This window comes from Hyperolius riggenbachi, chromosome 4 (genome assembly GCF_040937935.1).
Source record: "Hyperolius riggenbachi isolate aHypRig1 chromosome 4, aHypRig1.pri, whole genome shotgun sequence".
NCBI lineage: Eukaryota > Metazoa > Chordata > Amphibia > Anura > Hyperoliidae > Hyperolius > Hyperolius riggenbachi.
The window spans coordinates 133,128,606-133,153,439 of record NC_090649.1 but is presented as its reverse complement, the minus strand read 5'-3'; the positions used below and the strand labels follow the sequence as shown (position 1 = coordinate 133,153,439).

The window sequence follows — 24,834 nt, the reverse complement described above, 5'->3', positions numbered from 1 at the left end:
TCTCTTGTTACTCCCTGTGTTGATCTTGATCTCCTGGTTATTGATATTGGCTTGTTTGACTATCCCACTGTGTACTGAGATTGCTGTTGTTATCTGTATATCTGTGTATATATCTTTGCTGTTGTTCGATTGTCTGTTTGTATGTTCCATGTCCAGTGTGTTGCTATTGTACATATGGTGATCCCTGTCTTGCATCTGTATATACATATAATGTAACATTTTGTGTATATATATGTATATATATATATATATATATATATATATATATATATATATATCATTGCTACTGTACAATTCTCAGTTTGTACATATCCATGACTTGTATGTTGCTATTGTCCTGCATACTTGTTGTATATAGTGTCTGGGTTATCAGTACACTGTGTATGTAAATTGCACCTTGTAAATAAAACGCGTTTCAACCTTCAAGTTCAACTGTTGCAGACCTCAGTATTTCCATTGAAGTGAACTCTGATTGCTGTAATGTCTTGATAAGGATCTGCCTCCGCAGATCCTGACAAAAAAAATGTTTTTCTTTAAGGCCCCTCTTACATTTGCATTGCAAGTGCGCATTGTGTTACCCTGTTTTACTGCAGGGTAACGCAAAGGCAATGAAAGTGTATGGGGTCTTGCACACTTACCAGGTCGCTTTGCGCTGGAAGCTTCCAAATCACCAGGGATCCACCGCAAAGTAGGCAGAGTGTTACCATATGACTTCTGTGGTGACAGAAGTCATTGGCCAATCACAGCACTCCCTGAGTAGCAAAAGGCGTATACAAGAGGTGCATAATACTTGGGGGGTAAAAGGTCTACAAGATGACCCTGCACTATGGATGCACCAGGTGTAGTATATTTTTTTTACCATTTTTTTTCCTCGTCTTATGGTCAAGAGCGTCTTCTGGTCCGAAAAATATAGTATATATGGCTGTATATTGGTGTGTAGATCCGCCCTCTCAGTGATGTCACATTATTAGCTCTGTTCCATTCTTCTCCCAGTGCACTAGGAGACCAGGTGTTTTGTTTTTTTCATCCAGCTCAGAACACACAACGATATAGGTTGCCAGTACTAAAGATGACACACCACCTGTAATAAATTTCAGTGTATGTAAATAGGGGAGAGGAAAGATCTTACAATACTCAAAACACTGACAAATACATTTATAAGTGAATATTGAAAAAAAAATACAAGACATTTTATTCATCACATTATTTTCACTACAGTTCCTTTTTAATTTTTTATAAACCAAATATAATAGTTTACATACAAATCTTTAGTGCTAGTTTCATAAAAATATATTAACCTTTATTAATAAACAACATCATGTTGCATCACAGAATGGCCCTGCACCAAAAGGTACCTGCCAGTTTAAAATCTAACTCCACCAACACACATACACCAGTCACACCCCCACTGCAGTGAATTTTGGCAAAAAATGTAAAAAAAAAAAAAAAAAAAAAAAGAGCAACAGTAAAAGGTCAAAAATGGATTCAACCTAAATCAATATAGCAATAATAAAAATGTTGAAAGTTGCAAAAAGTGCTGCTAGTGCAAATAGTTACTTCAGTTAGTGGGCGTAACAATAGACCTTGCAAGGGATGCGCCGCAAGGGGGCCCAGTCCTGAGAGACTGACAACTAAGGGCAAGGAGATCAAAACATTTCTGGTCGCTGCGTAATTTTTCTAATGACTGCATGATGCATCTGCTCAGGAATCATACAAAGTTTTGCAGACAAAGATTTGTAGACAGTTCTTATTCAATGTTCAGCAGGGTCTTGTGTACAGCCCTGTTCTACCCCCAGCCTCTCTACAACTCCCAAAGTGCTGTGTACTGTAGTGATGTTTGAGGAGTCTGGGCACAGAGAAAAAAAGCTTTCTATTCTCTGCACAATTGTTCTTATGACTGCGTATGTGTGTGTGGGGGGAGCGGGTTGGCGAATGGAGCCCCATCCAAATTTTCGTAGGGGGGCCCAGTGATTTCTAGTTACGCCCCTGCTGCCAGTGCAAATAGGTTGTAAATGAGTCGCCAGGTTTCTCTGAGACCCAATTAGGATGTATTGTTCAAAAGCAAGTCCCATGGATCACTGTTGGAGAGTGTGCTCCTCCCAGTCTGCCATGTATATAATAGTTATAATATGCATCATTAGAGGGGACTTCACACCCCCTGGTGGTTTTGTATTCCAATTAACAAGACCACTACAATCAAGGTAAAAATCAATTGCGAAAATGTAGTTTTCATATTGAGACTTGTTTCGTTGAAAAGTCACATCCCTCTGTAATTATCAGCTCTTACACTGACAGAGAGAGAGACTGAAAGAGAGAGACTTTGAATGATTCAGTTTATTGATATTTACACAAAATGTAATGAATAATATTTTGATGGACTGAACCTCCAACCCCCTTACAATTTTCTCTTGATTAATGTGAACCCGAGGTGAAAATAAACTGTTGAGATAAACTGTTGTATTTATCCTCCTACTTCTAAAATGATTTTTTTTTAGATATCCCATGGTTTTATTTTATATTTAAACATTTACAAACTAGATTGAATGTTTTGTTGTCTCTGCTCAGTGCCAGCCTAATAAGTGTCCCAGAGTTAGAAAAAAAGGTCAATAGTTCATGTATTTTCTCCCTCTTCTTCTCGGAAGTTGTATTCTGCCAGGAAAACCTTTATGGCTGTAATTTGCTTATCAGGGATGTTTACTACATTCCCAACAAGGTACTGGCAAAACAGAAGCTGTCACTTCCACGCCTAGAAATTAACTCTTTCACGCAGCAAAATAAAACAGCCTGGTTATTAATATGTGTTGTGCTGTACATTCACATGTTATCTAATCATGTCACATGTCGCCTCGGGTACACTTTAATCATTTTAGCCTTTTGGACGTTACTGTCACGTCCAAAAGGCTGCTGCTGCACGCGCCCGCGCCGTCCCCAATTAGCCCGGAGATCAATGAATGGGAACATAGTTCCCACTCATTGATCTAAGTCCCCGGTAGAAAGACCGACCGCTTCTTATAAGAAGCCGCGGTCTTTCTGAAAAAAAAAAATCACGTCCTCCTTATACATCCTGTAAACGAGAATGCTCGCTTACAGGATGGAAGCTTACAGAATTAAAAAATAATGCCTGTGGCCATCTTGTGGCCAAATTGTAAAACTACATGTACATACATTTTTTTTTTCACACAAAAAAACAATAAATTACATTTAAAATTAACTGATTACCTCCCACACCCAAAAAATACCCAAATAAAATTTGTATCTAAAAAAAAATAATTACAATTTACAAAACAAAACAAAAAACATCAATAGTTACCTAAGGGTCTGAACTTTTTTTTTTAATATGCATGTCAAGAGGGTGTATTACTAGTATTTTTTTTAAATTATAAGCTAGTAAATCGTGATGGACGCAAAACTGAAAAAATGCACCTTTATTTCCCAATAAAATATTGGCACCATACATTGTGATAGGGACATAATTTAAATGGTGTAATATCCGTGACAAATGAGCCAATGGAATGTGTGGGTTTTAATCATGGTAGCATGTATTATTTTAAATCTATAATGGACAAAAAATGAGAAATAATGATTTTTTTTTTTTTAAATTCTTAATATTCTTGTTAAAATGCATTTAGCAAGAAATAGTTCTTAGCAAAATGTACCACTCAAAGAAAGCCTAATTGGTGGCAGAAAAAAACAAGATATAGATCAATTAATTGTGATAATTAGTGATAAAGTTATTGGTGAATGAATGGGAGGTGAAAATTGCTCGGCTGAAGTGGTTAAACAAACTCAGCAGATCAAAAGAACATATCATTTAAAGAGACTCTGTAACAAATTTTTCAGCCTTAGTTCTTCTATCCTATAAGTTCCTATGCCTGTTCTAATCTGCTCTGGCTTACTGCAGTCTTTCCTAACTGCACTGTCTCTGTAATAAATCAATGTATCTTTACTCTGTCCTGTTTGTCGGGCTAAGGCTTGATTGTGTGGAATGTGCAGGGCTGCTTGTGATTGGTAGAAGCGATACACACCCTCTGCAGGCCCCCTGCACACTCTGAATGACTCACACACTATGCTTAGCTGAGCCTATTAGAAGCTGGTTAGTTTGTTTGTAAACACTGCCTAAAACTGTTAATTACAAGCCAGGATTGCAGCAGAGAGTGGCAGAAACAGCACAGAGGGGCACAGGAGAAAACAATGAATAGAATGGTATGCTTTTTATTGTAAGAATATTAGAGTACAGATTCTCTTTAAGAGAGATTTTACAAAACACTAGATGAGGCAAGACACAGACTTTCCCCTGCACTTTTAGCTTCACGTGCATTGAGACTACATCCATTACCCAGACCACAGAGCTTGTCATGTAGAATCTCCATATACACTCCCCTCCTTTCCTGCGGGATCATATGCCATCACGTTGTAAGCTGATATTGTAATATACTGGCTGACGCTGTCAGATGGAATAAACAACAGACATTTTTATACCATAAAAATAGACAGTATATGACTGGAAGTATCCTGAACTTCAGTGAGATTGTAGCTGTTCCAGGGATAGCCGAAATCCGAGACAGGAATGGTAAATTCAAGCAGCTGCAGCCTCTGTTTGGCAAAGACAGTAAGGAATCCTGTAAGTGCTCATAAGGGAAATGGATTTGCCAGGGATCGTTAATTGTAATTCCTCTCATCAGCGTTTATGTAATCTGCATTTTTAAATTCTTTGTATGGCTTGTTAAAATATTTTATTGAGAACTGATGCATTATGTTTGGAAAACATTAAACCCGAGGAAAGAAGGAAAGAAAATATACATGTCTGTCATGGTAGTGATCTCTGTCATAGCAGGATGATGATGGTGGTGGTAATGTTATGTTTTTCTTTTATATGGTAATTTTATTTTAAAGGAAATAATTAAGTTTTATGTTCATACAAACTGCCGTAATTGGGGTGGTACAGTTGTAGAGTTTGACAGATGACTGAGCGGGGAGATAAATCATCCAGCATATTGACTTAAAGAGAACCTGAAGATAGTTCTACAAAAAAAAAGAGTTTCATTTACCTGGAGCTTCTGCCAGCCCCATGCAGCCGCCCTGTGCCTGCGCCGTCACTCACCGATCCTCCAGTCTTCTGCTGCGGCTACGTTTTTGGTACTACCGACATGCAAGTTGCCTGTGTGGCCCTGGCCTCGCTTGTCCTCGCTCACGTCGCTTTCCTTGTCCTGTGCATGTGCAGGAAGGCGACATGAGCGAGAGTGAGGACATGCGGGGGCCAGTTATTAGTAAAATTTCAGTAACTACTCTTAGACACATAAGAGAACATTTGAAAGCATCCCCTATGTGTAAAAAATGTATATTTTCACTTCAGAGAGCGGTACAGCCTTGCATGCATTCCCTGTGTGTAAAATTGTATACTTTCACTCCAGAGAGCAATACAACCTTGCTTATCTCTGACTAATAGGCACATTATAATCATTGCTGGCCTTTGTCTGTGTCTTGATTCTGCTCACTCCCTCTGTGGAATAGGCACATCGCCCTGGCAACAGGTGAGTAACTTCAGCAGAAAAGGAAGTGAGTGAAGATACAGGCAGAGGGAGATTATTACTGGCAATAACATTTGCCAAAGACCAGAGATAAGCAAGCCTTTGCTGCTCTCTGCAGGGAAAGTAAACATTTTTTACACACATGGAATGTTTGGGAATGCTTTCAAATGTTCTTTTATGTACCTAAGAATAGTTACTGACATTTTAGTTGAGGGAGTAAAATCCCACTTTAACTTTACTTTTTCGACATCAGGGATAGCAGCTATTCAGCATCTCATCTGGAGAAAGCATAATTACATGGTGACAAGTAGATGAGGGGAAAACAGGAACAATGAAAAAAGAATAGAAGAATATGCATGGATGCATGTCACAATAATACACAATACCATCATGTGGCCATTTTGGTGTATCACACTTAGTTTTTATTGTTCAACAGTTATATTCTTGAGTCTTATGGTAAGCCAGATGACGTAATGAAAAGGCAAAAAGATTTGAAGGCTTTCTGATTTTCTGAATAATGAATTATAGATTTTTTTAGTAAAACTATCCATAGGTGAATCTATGGTTGAATAAATTACTTTATATTTATGCTGATTTGTTGGTTATTTGTCGGAGAGATATGTGTCACAATCAGGTAGAGCTTTCTGTTAGGGTTAGCTAGGTACTGCAGAGAGGGAAGGTCAGAATTAAGCATACTGCAAGGGCAGAATTAAAGAAGACAGGAGTGCTACACTAAGACACAAAGTGCTTGATTCACTCACCGGCGCTAAGCCGGTTAGTGTGCCTTATCACTTAGTGGGCGCAAACTACGGCACTAAGTAGTTTGTGCCCACACATCAGTCTTAGTACCGCTCACTGAGCGTGCAGCGCGGGTGCGCCTATATTAGTGCGCGGTGCGACAATAATGTCGCACCCGCTGCCCCTTGACAACGGCGCATCGGGTGCCCCTGAAACGGCGCTTCGGGGGCACCAGATGCGCCATTATCGTCGCACCAGGTGTGACGTTATCATCACACTGCGCACTAATATAAGCGCACCCGTGCTGTGCGCGCAGTGTGCGGGGCTGCGTGTGAAGTAGATTTGCGCGCACTAGGGGCAAAAATAGGCTTTTCACACCGGCGCTAACACTTGGCGCCGGTTAGTGAATCAAGCCCCAAAAGTTTATTTCCTTATAATACTTATAATTTACACTATTCAACACAGCTGCTTTAATAAATTCCCTTGTGCAGTTCTGGGTTTAAGGTTCACTTGAAGAACCTTCACATGTAAGCAGGGACATAACTAGAAGTCACTGGGCCCCTCTGCGAAACTTTGTTTGGGACCCTGAGCCCCCCCCCCCCCCCCCAAAAAAAAAACCAAACTCAAACCAACAGATAAGGATATATTAAAAAAAACAAAAAACGAGAGCACTGAAAGGGGGGGGGGGGGGGGTTCCTACCAGGCTCCCCTGCACCTACTGCGCCCCTGCCCTATTCTATGTACAATTTCATAACATACATAAGATAACATTTTCCTATGACTAATCTTATGCTTTGGTGGACTAATCCTACTGAGCATAGCAGAACTGTAAAAACATAAGGCATTAAACGAGACACTCGAGTCTGCGTCCAAGTTTATTATTTACAAAGCTTTTCTGTGTTCACTGCAAATGCCTCTGGAACGCATTGGAGGTAATGATGAGTTTTGTAATTTTTTTCCAGCATTCCAGTGAGTGATTTGTGTATTCTTCTTTCTGTTTCTTTCAGATACATTCACCTACTTGATTGACATGGCCACCAACAACACACTGTCCTTATTTCACAGCAAGTACCGGCCCATGGCACAAGATGTACAGGAGCCTGTGAAGGAACTCTTTACCGACCTCTCTCTCAACATCATGGGAGCGGACATGCCATTGGAAGATGCCTTATCTCGCTTTTTAGACGCACTCTTTCCTCTGGTTTACAACCATTTTATAAACCCAAGGATAGTATCCCTTTCTGATGATTACTTAGACTGCCTTCGCCTAACCAGACAAGACATTAACCCCTTTGGGAATTATTCCCAGGAACTGATGGCACAGTTGTCCAGAGCATTGTGGACCAGCAGGATGATGAAGCAGGCACTGAGCATGGCAGAGCAGGTTATAAACAGCACTGAGCACGCAGGCTTGACACGGGAGTGTATACATGCACTGGTGAAAATGCAATACTGTCCCCACTGCCAGGGGCTGACCCTTATCCGCCCATGTGTTGGCTACTGTCTCAATGTGATGAGAGGATGCTTGGCCAGCCTGGCAAGTCTGGATGCCCCTTGGAGAGAATTCATCAATTTGGTGGAACACCTTGCTGATCAGATATCAGGGTCACATGATCTAGAGCAAGCTCTCCTGGGGATCAGGGATGTAATCGATCAGTCCATTCAGTATGCAGAGTCAGAGGGATCCCACCTCTCCAGAATGGTAAGTGTGCACAGTGATATTTCATCCTAGATGCTGTTACCATCCATATCTAGGAGGAATAAGCTGTCTTTTAGAGACCAAACCTGTCCTTGAACTGCTTTTGTGATTGCTAGCAATCAATACACAGCCAGAATGGGACTTTAGTGTGTGGCCTCTTCATTGACACGCCACTACTACTGAGAAAAAGTAGTCTCTTCCCAAGCAGGTAATTTGGACGCCGACAGGGGGTGCCCAATAAAATTCAGATTCTGCCCCCATCCCGTACAGAGCTAGTTAGGAAAAATCATCATACTTTTGCTATGGAAAAAAACACTTCAGAGAGGTCGAATGATCCCAGCAGTTACTTAAAGGTCTGGGATAGTTAGTCCTCTTGATATGCTAACTTAACCCCGTCAGGTTAAAAAAAATCAGATTCTGGCTGCTGGCACCCATTAATCAGCATGAGGCAGTATTTAGCGGTAAAGACGGTGATTATATTAGCAAGGTTTGCAAGAGAAGTAGAGGGAGGGTTAGGGTTATCAGCGAATATTGAGGGGAGGGTGAGGAGTTGGCTAGGGTTGGGGGGGCCCGTTAGGGTAAGGCATTTGCTGGGGGGGGGGGGGTTAGACAGGGAGAGGTAGTGGCGTAGTTATGGAGCTGTGGGCCCTGATGCAAGTCTTACGTTGGAGCTCCCCAAACACTCTATATGTAACAATTAATACAGTTCACCAAAATCTGCCAATAGCAGCTACAGTGTCAGAGGTGCAAGAAGGGAATAAGGAACAGTTTGTTAATGATTACTACTATTCAAATTATCTATAGAAGGCATTATTATGAGCACAGAGCCAATAGAGAGCTAATACTGCAGTTGAGGGAGGGCCCTTCGAGGCCCCTCTGGCCCAAAGGCCCCGATGCGGTCGCAACCTCTGCAACCTCTGTTGCTATGCCCCTGGGGAGAGGCATTGTTGGTTAGGGTTAGGCATCGTAAGAGGAAGGGTTTGTGTGAGAAGCCTGGATTAGGATCCTGTCACATGTTTCTATATTGTAGCCTCCCCTTTATCTGCAATATCTGCAGAGAAGGCTGCACCGGGCTTATTGTGGCTAATGGGTAGATATCCATCTTGAATATAGGATATCATCAGTCAAAGGAAGATAAATAGTTAAATCTGCCAGATTTTGGACTAATCTATCTTCTCATAGGGGATTCTCAGAGTTTTGTTTATTTTCAGTTACTGAACAGAAGTCAGATCTTTTAGAATTTTACTATCTAACTGTAAGTGACAGCGATATAGGTGACAAGTAATTTGTAGGGCATTTTACTCTGGGAGGAAAGTACTTTTTCGAAGTATGTATGGAAATGTATTTGAAATTTGACAATTTTTCACTATAGTGGTCCTTTAAAGGGAGCCCAAGGTGAGCACATAAAATTAAAAACAAATACTATGCTACCTGATCCGTGGGCTGGGTGGATCAGGTAGCCGGCATCCACGCCGCTCTCCATACTGCAACTCCATACTTTCACTTTCGTGACCTTTGGGGTCACAATGCTGGAAGGAGAGCAAGATGCTCTATCAGTGTGCAGGGAAGCGGGAGAGCGGAAGGGGGCGTGACCAGGGAGAGACCGCTTCCCAATGGCAGCTTGGGAAAGCCTGCAAGAACGCCCCTAGTGGGCGTTTTGAGCAGGGAATCCCTCTCCTCCTTTTCCCTCGAGACTAGCGACAATTATTGTTGCCAATTTCTAGGGGGTTATAGCGCTGCGGTGGGGCAGAGAGAGACTTATGGGGTCACAGAGGTATGGCATAAGGCAGGAAACATGCCTTTGTGTCCAATCTGCCCTCCCTTGCACCGCCTCGGGTTCTCTTGAAGCACCCAGTAGTGTTTGATAAACACTATCATGAACATTTGAAGCATTCAGTGGGTAGAATGTGACTTCTAAGGCAGTTGATGCAAACGTTATTTGTTCTTCTGCGGTGTACCTTGAACCAGGAGAATGGCTATATTATTATTATTATTATTATTATTATTATTAGGGGCACTGAAGGACACCAGTTTTTAAATAACTTGAATATTTGTCTTGTGTCACCACCGGTTGTGCTTTAGCTATACTCGCTTCTGCTTCGTAGTAGGTCTGCAGAGTAACAGCCGCACAGTCTCTGCTTTTATTACAAACCAGTGACCTGTTACACAAACAAGGGTACAAAGGACACAGTAATATTTGCTTTTATGAAAAGTCCTCTTTCTCTGGGCAGAAATGTCCGTGTCACCCGTCACACTGTGTCTGTTTCAGCAAATGCCTTTCTCATCATCCACAGAAGAGGCAAGCTGACCTCAGCAACTGGGAGAGCTCCTGTGAAGGCTGAGCCAGGCTGTCAGTGCCAAGGCTTGACTCGTTTCCCAAACCTTGAAACATCCACTGGCCTCAGTGCGGAGCCGGGTTATAATTCCCCCTGCCGGGATTCCTGGCGTCTGAGGGGGATGTCGGACACTGTCAGCCTTCATATCACTGATCTAAACACTTGTCTCGGTTTGTTAAGCCATGAGAGATTGGAGTAATGCGCTAGTACATTTTGTACATGCTGAGGGACGTCCTGTATACAGAGCATGCTTGTCTGCATTGCCTACAACAATATCAGTCCAATGATTACAATAAGATAAGGTTATTGCGTTTAACGTACAGAAGGGGATGGATGTTTACATTATGGTGATAAAGCATATTGGCGTTTGCTTTGACAGCCTTTGCAGTCAGCCTAACTGCCCCCACAGATTTGCGTTTGTAATGATATACGGCTTTTTTTATACAAAATTTGGGCCCTGGATACATGAAGGACTTTCAAAAACTGCACCTCACATCTCACAACCGTAGATCAGCAGGTTCCATAAACTTGGTCACTTCCAGAGTGCACCTCAAATCCTTTGGAGCCAGAGCTTTCTGTGATGCTGCCCCTACCCTTTGGAATTCCCTACCACACCCAGCAAAGACAGCCCCATTCTTGGAGTTATTCAAATCCAGACTGAAAAGCCACCTATTTAGGCCTGGCATTTGCACACCTATAGAATTCTTCCCCTGTACCACAATTTAGCAATCAATCAATTACTGGTCTGAGCCATGCTTATGTACTTTGAGTCCTACCGGAGAAAACTGCTTTACAGATGTTATTTGTTGTTGTTGTTGTATTATCTGTTTATTCAAATTTTTATGTTTTTTTTTAAACTTCTATTACCAAAATGGGGTAGCGTGCGACTGAATGATTGAAATCTTCGCCCTGTCAGGAATAACAGGATAAAAACAGGGCGTAGATTTCAATCTTCAAGGTCCGGAAGCAGTTAAAGGGAACCTGAGTCGGAGCTCTGGTTCGGAAAAAGAGACTTATCCAACAAGAGCAGAGTTGCCATGAGAGCAGTACAAGTTATACTGCTGTATGGAGCCCAGAGAATCTAGAGCCCGCTGTAGCTGACATAACTCTGCCCCCATCTGCAATAACTCTGCCGTCATAAACCCGTCCATGGTCTTGCGCAACTCCGCCCCTGGTCCACCATAACTTGCAATGCGGTATTTAGCCCTCCAGTATAGGTAGTTAGGTGTATTCTTAGTATAAGCCAAGTATGGGTGCCTAGAGTATAGGTAGCCAGGTGCATGAGTATAAGTAGCTAGGTATAGTTGCCCACATTATAGGTAGCCAGGTATAGGTGCCCCCAAGAGCTTTGGTAGGCTCTGGGTTATTAAAGTGAAGGAGGGGGGAGCAATGGGCCTTTGGGGGGGGCCTGAATCCTCCCTCCCTCTCCTCGGGCCCGTCCTCCGTTATTCTCCCCCCCCCCCCCATGGCACAGTTTAAGCAGCGGGTAGCGGTTGTAGTGCAAACTTCCCTCCTTTCAGACTCCAAACGTTGGAGGTCCATATACCGCTGAGCTCCTCTGTCTCCAGTGCCGCTCACTAATTCCTGCTATTCAGGAAGTAATGAACAGCGCTGGAGAAGGGGGAGCACTGTGGGGGTTCTGGCTCCCCTCCCCGAAGCTGTGTCCTAGGGTGTCTGCTGCTCCCCTCTCCTTCACTGCACCCCAGGCTGACACCCGCCTCTAGAAACAGGGCTGTATAAATCAATAATTATGATAAATAACAGAATATCCCTCAATGTTGAAATACACCTACAAGTGCTGGCCATACTTTATTGTAGGGGAATATTCTGGTCTGTTTTCTCTATTGTGTGGATCTCATGACAATGGTTGCATGATGATTGCAGCCTGCATTGTGGGGAATAGTGTGCAGCCTACATCTTGTACAGTACAGTTTATGGAATCTAACAGGCGAGCAATATTTTGTGGGAAAATCCTCTCCTTCCTCCAGGGCAGGATTGCAGTTGAGTGAATTAAAATTTAATGTCTTCTTTCATTCCATTGTTGAGCTTCTGTTAGGAAAAAAAAGAGTAGAAAAAACAAAGAGTAGATGAACAAGCTATGAAATGGATTAGAAATAATTATAATGATTAGAGAGTAGAGACTAGGATTAAGACTGGTTAGATGCACTTATGTAATGAGCATCTTCTTATCCTGGCCATTCTCCTTTGTGCTGCTGTAACGACGAGCAGTTCCAGGAACCACTGGATAGAAACTATGCAAAATGCAACCCGCCATGTAACCGAAGCTTTGCTAGCACCCAAATTACCTGCTTCGTCCGCAAGGCCGGATTTATACTTTTTTTTTGCCCCTTGGCCAAGTATACTGGGGCTCCACTTCCAAGTGCAGCATTCCAACATTCCATATGCAGCCCCCTCTTCCATTCCACGTACAGCAGCCCCGCTCTTTCATGCACAGATCTCTTGGACATCAGCTTCCCTTTTCATGTGCTTTTCTTTCATATGTAGCAACCCTTTTTTCATGGCCAAGTACCCCCTTGGGCTGCAGCCGCCCAAGACCCAAGCCTTGGTGGCCTTGCCTGAAATCTAGCCCCATTTGTCCCCCCACAGCCCCTAAACTTCCTCCTGTGTCTTTTTGTTTTTCAAGTGGTAATATAGAATTTTGTGGTTTTGCTGGGCCTTATCTTCAAATTCCAGCTCAACCCAGACCGGCCTCCTACTTTTGCACTGTTTTTTTTATTTTTTTTTATTACAGTTGTAAAATTTTGTCAATTTCATATTTAAGATTTCTGTAACATTAACTATTTATTACTGATGATTTGTAAATATGTTTATATTTTAATTTTTGATTTTTACAAAAATGTGATTGCAAATAAAAAAAGAAAGAGAGCATGTCTCCGTACTACAAACACATTCTAGCACCCCAGAGCCGAACATCCCAGAAAATGTTGCTGTCTGTCTGTAAGGAATAGTCCTGTCATGTCCATTTGTGACCACTGTTTACCAGCTTCTCGCAGCTATTGGCAACCCAAGGAAGCCAGCTGTAACATTAGTATTGGATCATGACCAACATTCATTTTGTGTTCACTGCAGCTTGGCTCACTTTAACCCAGAACAATGTAATCTCACTGTAGTCATTAATCACTCCAGTCATGGAAGGCTGTGAAGAATGATGGCCCTGCCTGGAACCGGCTACACGTTGTATTACCTGCTAGCAGAATCCCCATTTTCTATTCATATAAAATAGGGAAAGTTTATTATAGTACCATGTAATGTAAGGATATACTGTAACAGGAATAGGTAAACTAATGCTGGCTATACTTGAGGCATCTGATGAGCAGTTTCATATAAATTCATAGTAAGAGTCTAAAAGTGATTACTGTATATACTCGGCTATAAGTTGAGAAATGTAGGTCTGATTTCTTGGAGCGAAGTGTAGGGGGTGACATATTCAGGTAAGACCTACATTTCGGACTTATAGCCTGTATAATCAGGGGTGTAGCAATAGGGGTTGCAGAGGTAGACACCGCATCGGGGCCCCGAAGGGCCCTCCCTTAACTACAGTATTAGCTCTCTATTGGTCCTGTGCTCATAAAAATCACTTCTATAGATACTTTGAATAGTAGTGATCATTACCAAACTGCTCCCCATCCTCTTCTTGCACCTTTGACACTGTAGTTGCCATTGGCAGGTTTTGGTGCGCCGTATCAATTGTTATGTATAGAGTGCTTGGGGGGCCCCATGTAAAACTTGCACTGGGGCCCATAGCTCCTTAGCTACGCCACTGTGTATAATTTAGGATCTGCCTCTATTACCAGCCTCCCTGTTCTGGCCAAAGTCAACTTATATCCGAATATACGGTATATGGTACAACAGACCAGTGTACCTGAACTGACGTGAGACAATTTTTTTTTATTTGCCTTGCGAGGTGTAAAAACCTAGTACTTTTATCTATGCAAATGAGGCAGTTCGACAGCAATCAAATTCAGCCCAGGCTCTCCGAAAAAAATCAACAGAAGCACTTCTATCTGACTGAAGAAATACTTTACATCTGATAAGCTCAAACAGCTATTATTTTTTTCCCATTTTGCAGCTGAATGAAGCACATTTTACATCAAACGGACATTGCTGCTGTTTAGAATTTTTAGAAATTCAGTACTTAAAGGAATACTATCGTACTATCGATACCCATGTGTTCTAAAATGACAGTGGGCAAATAATGTCTAAGTAGCTGTGTAAACATTTTCCTACTTTTCATGTTAAATATCAGAGGCAAAAGCTGTAATTTATTGAGGGTAGGATTTAGCTATATTGGGACAAATCAATTGCAGAAGGGGTGTCTGCTTCAATGCACAGCCAGAGTTGCATATCAGACTACAGAAAGCAAATATCAAACATGTCAAACTCTGAAAGCAAAAACAGTATGAAAAAGCTGTGACAATTAGTTACATTTCCGGTGCTCTCTTCAGAGGTGTCGGTCAGAAACACAGGACACAGAAGGTGCAGCTGTTCTCTCTGTCACACTCAGAGTAACACATAGAGTTAACTGATCAAGGGTGAGGGAATTTCCCCTCTCCTCATGGCTCAGTCAGTCAGTTTTTGTCAGTAAACTTTGAAAGTATTTTGCTAACAGTAAACAAAGAAGTTGCTAGTAAAATGTATACACCAGTACTTAGCAGCATTTCCCAAATAATTCCTGTGTCAATTGAAAAAAATATGTGAATGGATAGTATTCCTTTAACCACTTGCCAACTGCCTACTGCATATTGGCGGCGGCAAAGTGGCAGCCCCAGGACCACGTAACACAGAATGGCGTCGGGTCCTGGGGAACTGTTTTGCCGGGGATCGTGCGCTGGGATGCGCGCGCATCCGCCGGCAATAGGCTCCGCCCACCCGCAACGTCAACCCATCGGCCAACCGGAAACGCCGGCGGGTTGTTAACCCGACAATCGCCGCATAGGAAGCGTATAATACGCTTTGTAATGTTTACAAAGTGTATTATACAGGCTGCCTCCTGCCCTGGTGGTCCCAGTGTCCAAGGGACCACCAGGGCAGGCTGCAGCCACCCTAGTCTGCACCCAAACACACTGATCTGCCCCCTGAACGCCCACAGCACCCCTCAGACCCCCCACCTGCCCACCCCCCAGACCACTGTTTGCACCCAATCACCCCCCCTAATCACCCATCAATCACTCCCTGTCACTATCTGTCAACGCTATTTTTTTTAGTCCCTAAACTGCCCCCTGGGGACTCCTGATCACCCCCCCACCCCTCAGATTCTCCCCAGACCCCCCCCCCCCCCCTGTGTACTGTATGCATCTATCCCCCATGATCACCTGTCAATCACCTGTCAATCGCCCATCAATCACCCCCTGTCACTGCCACCCATCAATCAGCCCCTAACCTGCCCCTTGCGGGCAATCTGATCACCCACCCACACCATTAGATCGCCTGCAGACCCGACGTCAGATCACCTCCCAAGTGCACTGTTTACATCTGTTCTCTCCTCTAAACACCCACTAATTACCCATCAATCACCCCCTATCACCACCTGTCACTGTTACCCATCAGATTAGACCTTAATCTGCCCCTTGCGGGCACCCAATCACCCGCCCACACGCTCCGATTTCCCTCAGACCCCCCCTTATCAATTAGCCAGTGCATTATTTACATCTGTTCTTCCCTGTAATAACCCACTGATCACCTGTCAATCACCTATCAATCACCCCCTGTCACTGCCACCCATCAATCACCCCCTGTCACTGCCACCTATCAATCAGCCCCTAACCTGCCCCTTGCGGGCAATCTGATCACCCACACCATTAGATCGCCCGCAAACCCGCAGTCAGATCACCTCCCAAGTACACTGTTTACATCTGTTCTCTCCTCTAAACACCCACTAATTACCCATCAATCACCCCCTATCACCACCTGTCAATGTTACCCATCAGATTAGAGCCTAATCTGCCCCTTGCGGGCACCCATTCACCTGCCCACACGCTCAGATTTCCCTCAGCCCCCCCCCCCCTATCAATTCGCCAGTGCATTATTTACATCTGTTATTCCCTGTAATAACCCACTGATCACCTGTCAATCACCTATCAATCACCCCCTGTCACTGCCACCCATCAATCACCCCCGTCACTGCCACCCATCAATCAGCCCCTAACCTGCCCCTTGCAGGCAATCTGATCACCCACCCACACCATTAGATCGCCTGCAGACCCGACGTCAGATCACCTCCCAAGTGCACTGTTTACATCTGTTCTCTCCTCTAAACACCCACTAATTACCCATCAATCACCCCCTTTCACCACCTGTCACTGTTACCCATCAGATTAGACCCTAATCTGCCCCTAGGACACCCAATCACCCGCCCACACCCTCAGAACGCCCTCAGACCCCAGCCCTGATCACCTCGCCAGTGCATTGCTTGCATCTATTCCCCCCACTAATCACACCTTGAGACACCTATCAATCACCTCCTGTCACCACCTGTCACCCCCTAACACACCTACCCATCAAATCAGGCCCTAATTTGCCCCGTGTTGGCTCCTGATCACTCGGCCAAACCCTCAGATCTCCCTCAGACCCCCTTCCGATCATCTCCCCAGTGCATTGATTGCATCTATTTTCCCCTCTAACCACCCCCTGAGACACCCATCAATCACCTCCTGTCACCCCCCTAGCACTCCTATCGATCAGATCAGGCCCAATACAACATGTCATGTAAGAGGCCACCCTGCTTATGACCGGTTCCACAAAATTCGCCCCCTCATAGACCACCTGCCATCAAAATTTGCAGATGCTTATACCCCTGAACAGTCATTTTGAGACATTTGGTTTCCAGACTACTCACGGTTTTGGGCCCGTAAAATGCCAGGGCAGTATAGGAACTCCACAAGTGATCCCTTTTTAGAAAAAAAGACACCCCAAGGTATTCTGTTAGGTGTATGAAGCGTTCATAGAAGATTTTATTTTTTGTCAAAAGTTAGCGGAAATTGATTTTTATTGTTTTTTTCACAAAGTTACATTTTTCACTAACTTGTGACAAAAAATAAAATCTTCTAAAAACTCACCATACACCTAACGGAATACCTTGGGGTGTCTTCTTTCTAAAATGGGGTCACTTGTGGCGTTCCTATACTGCCCTGGCATTTTAGGGGCCCTAAACTGTGAAGAGTAGTCTAGAAACCAAATTCCTCAAAATGACCTGTGAATAGGACGTTGGGCCCCTTAGCGCACCTAGGCTGCAAAAAAGTGTCACACATGTGGTATAGCCGTACTCAGAAGAAGTAGTATAATGTGTTTTGGGGTGTATTTTTACACATACCCATGCTGGGTGGGAGAAATCTCTCTGTAAATGGACAATGGTGTGTAAAAAAAAAATTAAAAAATTGTCATTTATAGAGCTATTTCTCCCACCCAGCATGGGTATGTGTAAAAATACACCACAAAACACATTATACTACTTCTCCTGAGTACAACGGTACCACATGTGTGGCACTTTTTTGCACCCTAACTGCACTAAGGGGCCCAAAGTCCAATGAGTACCTTTAGAATTTCACAGGTCATTTTGCGACATTTGGTTTCAAGACTACTCCTCACGGTTTAGGGCCCCTAAAATGCCAGGGCAGTATAGGAACCCCACAAATGACCCCATTTTAGAAAGAAGACACCCCAAGGTATTCCGTTAGGAGTATGGTGAGTTCATAGAAGATTTTATTTTTTGTCACAAGTTAGCGGAAAATGACACTTTGTGAAAAAAAACAATTAAAATCAATTTCGGCTTACTTGTAATAAAATAAAAAAATAAAATCTTCTATGAACTCACCATACTCCTAACGGAATACCTTGGGGTGTCTTCTTTCTAAAATGAGGTAATTTGTGGGGTTCCTATACTGCCCTGGCATTTTAGGGGCCCTAAACCGTGAGGAGTAGTCTTGAAACCAAATTTCTCAAAATGACCTGTGAAATCCTAAAGGTACTCATTGGACTTTGGGCCCCTTAGCGCAGTTAGGGTGCAAAAAAGTGCCACACATGTGGTATTGCCGTACTCAGGAGAAGTAGTATAATGTGTTTTGGGGTGTATTTTTACACATACCCATGCTGAGTGGGAGAAATATCTCTGTAAATGGACAATTGTGTGTAAAAAAAATAAAAAATTGTCATTTACAGAGATATTTCTCCCACCCAGCATGGGTATGTGTAAAAATACACCCCAAAACACTAAAGATTTTTCAAAAAAAAATACACCCCAAAACAAATTATACTACTTCTCCTGAGTACGGCAATACCAGATGTGTGGCACTTTTTTGCAGCCTAACTGCGCTAAGGGGCCCTAAGTCCAATGAGCACCTTTAGGCTTTACAGGGGTGCTTACAATTTAGCACCCCCCAAAATGCCAGGACAGTAAACACACCCCACAAATGACCCCATTTTGGAAAGTAGACACTTCAAGGTATTCAGAGAGGAGCATAGTGAGTCCGTGGCAGATTTAATTTTTTTTGTCGCAAGTTAGAAGTAATGGAAACTTTTTTTTCCCTTTTTTTTGTCACAAAGTGTCATTTTCCGCTAACTTGTGACAAAAAATAAAATCTTCTATGAACTCACCATGCCTCTCAGTGAATACTTTGGGATGTCTTCTTTCCAAAATGGGGTCATTTGGGAGGTATTTATACTATCCTGGAATTTTAGCACCTCATGAAACATGACAGGGGCTCAGAAAAGTCGGAGATACTTCAAAATGGGAAAATTCACTTTTTGCATCATAGTTTGTAAACGCTATAACTTTTACCCAAACCAATAAATATACACTGAATGGGTTTTTTTTTATCAAAGACATGTAGCAGAATAACTTTCGCGCTCAAATGTATAGGAAATTTTACTTTATTTGAAAAATGTCAGCACAGAAAGTAAAAAAAGTCATTTCTTTTTTGATGAATATAATAAAAAGTAAAAATCGCAGCAGCAATCAAATAGCACCAAAAGAAAGCTGGATTAGTGACAAGAAAAGGAGGTAAAATTCATTTAGATGGTAGGTTGTATGACCGAGCAATAAACCGTTAAAGCGGCAGTGGTCTGAATGAAAAAAAAGGCTCTGGTCCTTAAGGGGTTTTATGACTGCAGTCCTTAAGTGGTTAAAGAGATAATGAAGCAAAAAAAAAAATAATTATGAAGATTTGTATGAGTAGTACAGCTAAGAAATAAAACATTAGGGGCAGAATCATGAGTCTAATATTGTTTCCAGTACAGGAAGAGTTAAGAAACTCCAGTTGTTATCTATGCAAAAGAGCCATTGAGCTCTACTACTTTGAAAGTCGCAGAGAGCGCTGTCTTCTGAAGCTTGTTATCTCAACTGTCAGGCACTGTATTTTTTTTTCTCTCCAAAGGATAGGTCAATAGTTCACTGGCCTGCACTGTAAAATCATTTCGAAAGCTGAGTAGTGTGTAAACTGCAAATATTAGAGAATGGTGCAATGTTATAAAAACACTATATAAGTGAAAATAAAAATATGAGAATATTTTCTTTGCTACTAATGTTCTAGTTATTATTGTACTACACAACCAATTCATTAGATCATAAAAATTTTTTTTTGCTTCAGTGTCTCTTTAAACTAAAAATAAGGATATAAGACTCCAGGATTTTTTTTTTAATTTAACATAAATACTACATTTACAATACATTATAGCATCAGTTTAATTTCAGTTCAGGTTTGTTTTTAGAATACGTTTGTACTACGTACATGTAGTAAAATTGGCCAAGAATTACTCAAACCTTAAAGAGACTCTGTAACAAAATTTTGAGCCTTTTTTCTTCTATCCTTTAAGTTCCTATACCTGTTCTAATGTGCTCTGGCACACTGCAGCCTTTTCTAGTTGCACTGTCTCTGTAATAAATCTTATCTTCTTTCCTCTGTCCGCTCTGTCGGGCTCAGGCTGGAATGTGTGGAATGTGCAGCACTGCTTGTGATAGGCAGAAGCTTTACACACCCTCTCCAAGCTCTCCTCTCAGCCTACCACACTCTGGTTAGCAGCCATGTTTTTTGTTTGTAAACACTGCCTAAACTGGCAATTACAAGCCAGGATTGCAGCAGGGAGTGGCAGAAACAGCACAGAGGGGCCCAGGAGAACATAATGAATAGAATGGTATGCTTTTTATTGTAAGAACTTTAGAGTACAGATTCTCTTTAAATTGGTTCATACAAAAGGAGAATAATCTCAACTACACAAACAAATCTTCAACAGAATGGCTGACAAATTTAAAAGAGTATTGAAGTCGCCCAAGGTCCACACTGCAACTTGATCGAAATTCTGTGGCACAATTTTTGGAGACCTGTGCATACAAACCTCGGTGAACTGCAGTAATGATGTAAAGCACAGTGGGTCAATATTCCTCCATAACAATTTGACATACAAGTATGCAAAGCACAATTGCTTCAGTCAATGCTGCTAATGCTTGCTCTAATGTCGGTTCTAATACTGGTTTTAATACTGGTTCTAGAAGTTATTGAGGTCTACCAGTACTTGTTTTTCCCACATGAGCCTGATTCACGTAGGTCGGGTAAAATCTCCAGCACACAGCAGTTTTACTGGTACCAACTCCAGGGGAGAAGTGTGCAGTTAGCTTTTACTGCAGCCGGCATTACCTGGGTAACATGAAGTGTAACATGTGTTACCATAGTAACATAGGTTGCGGGAATTGCATAATGCCTGCTACTCCCATGGCATTGATATCAGTAAAAAGGCCATGTAGTCCCCACACACAGCAATTTTACTGGACTTTTTTGTGAATCAGGACCAAGGTTTCTTCTTCTTGGATTGTTTCTTTGGTAAATAAATAATGACACAGTGGAATCTGTTGTGTGTTAATTTACACCACAAGTTTAAGTTCAACTAACAAGGAGCAGATGATTTTTTTTATTATGTTTTGACATCTACAACTTCAGAATTGAAAGAGGGTGTACTTTCTTGTTTTCATGACTGAACATCCACACCTAAATAACCGACCAACCAAGCCTAGCACTTCTTATCCACACAACCCCTCATGCTAGCAGACTCCAGCTGTCTGCTCCTCAGGCTATATGGCTGTGAAGGTGGTCCACATGTTTTAAGGGAATTCACCTGAATGTGTGATTGCAGCCAGCAACAAGTGCATTCCTGGGATGGATTACAGACTCCAGAGTGTATATGTGAGAAGCCTGGACAGCATACAGACCCTGAACAGGACTTTTCTAGACTCTCTGCAGCAATACCTATAGAGGAAGTAAAAGTTCACTGGGCTGGAATGGGAAAGATGACTGGTGGGAGGGTTGAGGGCTGAAGACCATCTCTCCATGTTGTACATGTACCCCAGGGAGTACTTGCTTCAGGGGGTATTTGAACTTGTCATATTTAATACTTTATAGTAGGTTTTGAGATAAAAAACAAACCTGATTTGACTGGTGTTGGCTCTGCCCACTTTTTCTAACCCTAACACACAATTTGTGAATTACTCAATGACCTAGTTTGTGAGCTTTGCGGCCTTTGGCATCAATAATTTGCATTGAAATAAAACAAATCTGATTGGCTGTGGCTCCACCCCCTTTTCTGAATTTGAACCCCAGTCACCCAATGACCAGCTTTACCAGGTTTAAGGCTTGTGCCATAAACAGTGCAAGAATGGCAGCAATTATATATTCCGCTTGAAAATCAATACGTACAATTTTTTTTTCATTTAAATGGTGCCCATTAATGGTACAATTTTTAGCGAATTATCATGTTTTAAAACAGATTATTCCAATCGTATTGAATGAAAACAAGCTAGTGGACTCAATCAATAAAAAATTGCATTTTTGTTTTCGTAACTACTTCAGTACCATCGGTAGCTGACCCCTTTAGGATCAGAGACTGCTGTACAAAAAACAGGGCCTACCAGCGTCACACCACACAGACCTGCCGATCGCACCATCGCTGAAGCTCACTCACCCTGCCATCAGTATGACAGGCTTTGTTCACATCTAAAATCGAAATCACTGATGCCATCACAAACCCCCCCCCCCCCCCCCCTCCCCGGCGCTTACCGGTGCGCTTTGATTTTGTATAAAGCACTTTTCTGAACCCGAAAAAGAATAAATACAATGTATTTATTCATGAACGCGCTGGGGAAATTTCTATACAAATCATTTTTTCAAGCGCTTTACGATTTCCCTATACCTTCTATTGAGGCAAATCATCCCAAAAATGGTACAGGGAGCGCTTTGGTGAGCGGATCGGAATCACTCACTCAGTGATATAATCGCTGCTGGACAGGAAGAACATCACTGGGATTCCCACTAGTCTGCGTATGTGCGCTGCACCGCACTGCACTCCGTCATTTACACTTGACTGCCCATAGACTTACATTGCTGCATAATCAGTGCGGCAGGCACGGATCATGTGGCAACACACGGCTGACTTTGCAACAGCATTGCAACGATTTGACTACTTCCATTGCGCTAAGTGTGTAAGTCTACGTAGACTTTCATTGACTTAGTGGCCTCATACGCTAAAATAGCTGACCACAAGGCCATAGTGCAAAAGGGGCCTTGAAAGTACATGGGTAAATGCAGGGCTGTGGAGTCGGTCCAAAAATCCACCGAGTCCGACTCCTCAGTTTAGGATTCCACCGATTCCGACTCCGACTCCTCTAATTTGCATATTACAATTTTGTTGATTAAAAGTATGTAACATGAAATTCGTCTATTAACTGCCAACGCTTAGGAATTTTACAAGACAACTGAAGTGAGAAGGATATGTAGACTACTATATTTATTCCCTTTAGACTAAAAGTAGTCCTTGGTAAGAGGTACAAACCGGAACAAAGAACATCTATCAGGCCCTAGGCAATGTAACTGTGGGTACATGTAAGAATGATGTGCAGGTACTCTGCAGGGGAATAAGGAGATTCTTCCTCTATTACACATTCTTCATGCACAATCTGAACAAGGTTTATGGGTGACAGACAACACCTCTGTGTTCAATGTGCACAGCATTCTCAGTGGATTCCCTGCAGCTCTGTGGGGAGTGCATATGTAGAGTATAGTACTACTGTGTAACTGTGATGATCCGCTCAGCTGGCTGCACAGGCAGACAGCTGTTTGTCCATTCCTCTAGTCTGTGGGCTGGAACAGAGACCTGTCTTTTCATTGCAAGTTTCTGTTCTGTTCTCTTGCTGGGGAATTTGCATACATTCGTTATGCAAATCCTCTACCTGCCTTCTTTGATGACTGGCACTATAAGAGCTTTATGTTTCCCAGAATGCTTTGCTGGTCATTTCCCTTCCTTGCTCAGTTCCTGATGGACACTGCTGGAGTGTCAGCCATTGCTATCTAGTATAGTTAATTCCTGGGGGTTGCTTTTGGCTCCCCTTCTAGCCCAGTCAGGTTGTATTATCTGTATTGCCTGTTCTGTCTTGTCTTGCCTGTTTGCCATTGTCCTGTCCCTATGGTGGTTGACAGGAAATGGTTCTGATCTATGTTCTTGGAGTATAGCTGGTGCAGCGGTTGCTACCAGCTATCTCTTCTGTTCTGTTTCCTGGGATCGCGCTAGCTACTTTGTGCTAGCGCTGGGGATCCTTCTGTTCTGTTTCCTGGGATCGCGCTAGCTACTTTGTGCGAGCGCTGGGGATCCTTCTGTTCTGTCTTGTCGGTCGCGATTGCGCTGTCACCAACGGCGGTTGATAGCGAATCGTTCTGTCTTGCTGAGATCGCACTAGCCGCTAGCGTTAGCGGCTGTGGATCTTTCTGATCTATGTTCCTGCTTGGATCACACTTGCTCTGGCGGAAGAGCGGTGGATCCTTCCTGCCTAGTTCTTGTTTTTCGTGTGTCTGTCTTGTCTGCTGCGCTTGCTACAGGCTCGGTGAGGTAACCGTTAAGCAAGCGCTCGCGTCCCCTGTTTCATGTTTGTCTGTTTATGGTTAGTTAGGCGTGCTTGTCTCTATTGTGCTTATCACGTGGAGATCGCGCATAACCGCTTGCACTGTTGCGAATGAGTGCGGTGTTCGCGGTTAGCTAGCGGTTGTTGTTTTCCGTATCTCCTTATTGTATTTGCTGTGCCTTTGCTACCCTTGTATTCTATTCTGTTCTGCCTTGTGTCACGTCTCGCGATCGCACCTCTCGCGATCGCGTTCCTATTTCGTATCTGCTGTTGTGTGTGCGTGGTCGCGGAGTGGCGACTGGATTGGCGCACACACATACAACCTATCCCTTTTGCTCAATCTCATTCACTATCGCCTCTCTTGCGATTGCATTCTGCGCTTCGTACAATTCCTGTCTGGCACTTGTGGAGGTACAGAGGATTGGTTCCTCTGCACTCCCCAGCGCCATCTGCCGACAGGAATTTCCCTCTACAGGTGCGTAGCACCTTTTGCTGGGTTCCTGCAAATTATACGCTTGTGGAGGATCTCCGCCGTGTCAGCGCACGCGGTGTGCGCTGATCACGGGGAAAGTTCCACAATCGTGACAGTAACAAAGTAAACCTGAGACAGATGAAATTAAAGTTGTATACATACCTGGG

The 24,834-nt window shown here is 42.9% G+C and overlaps 1 protein-coding gene across 5 annotated transcripts in view; it reads left to right on the top strand.

Annotated features, from left to right (window-relative positions):
- LOC137571506 (glypican-5-like) overlaps positions 1 to 24,834 on the top strand; it is a 557,948-nt gene that overhangs the window by 245,104 nt on the left and 288,010 nt on the right. For all 5 annotated transcript variants that reach the window (XM_068280728.1, XM_068280727.1, XM_068280726.1 and 2 more), the window contains one exon: positions 7,274 to 7,968. In XM_068280728.1, the coding sequence (XP_068136829.1) occupies positions 7,274 to 7,968 (695 nt within the window). The remainder of the gene's footprint in view (positions 1 to 7,273; positions 7,969 to 24,834) is intronic.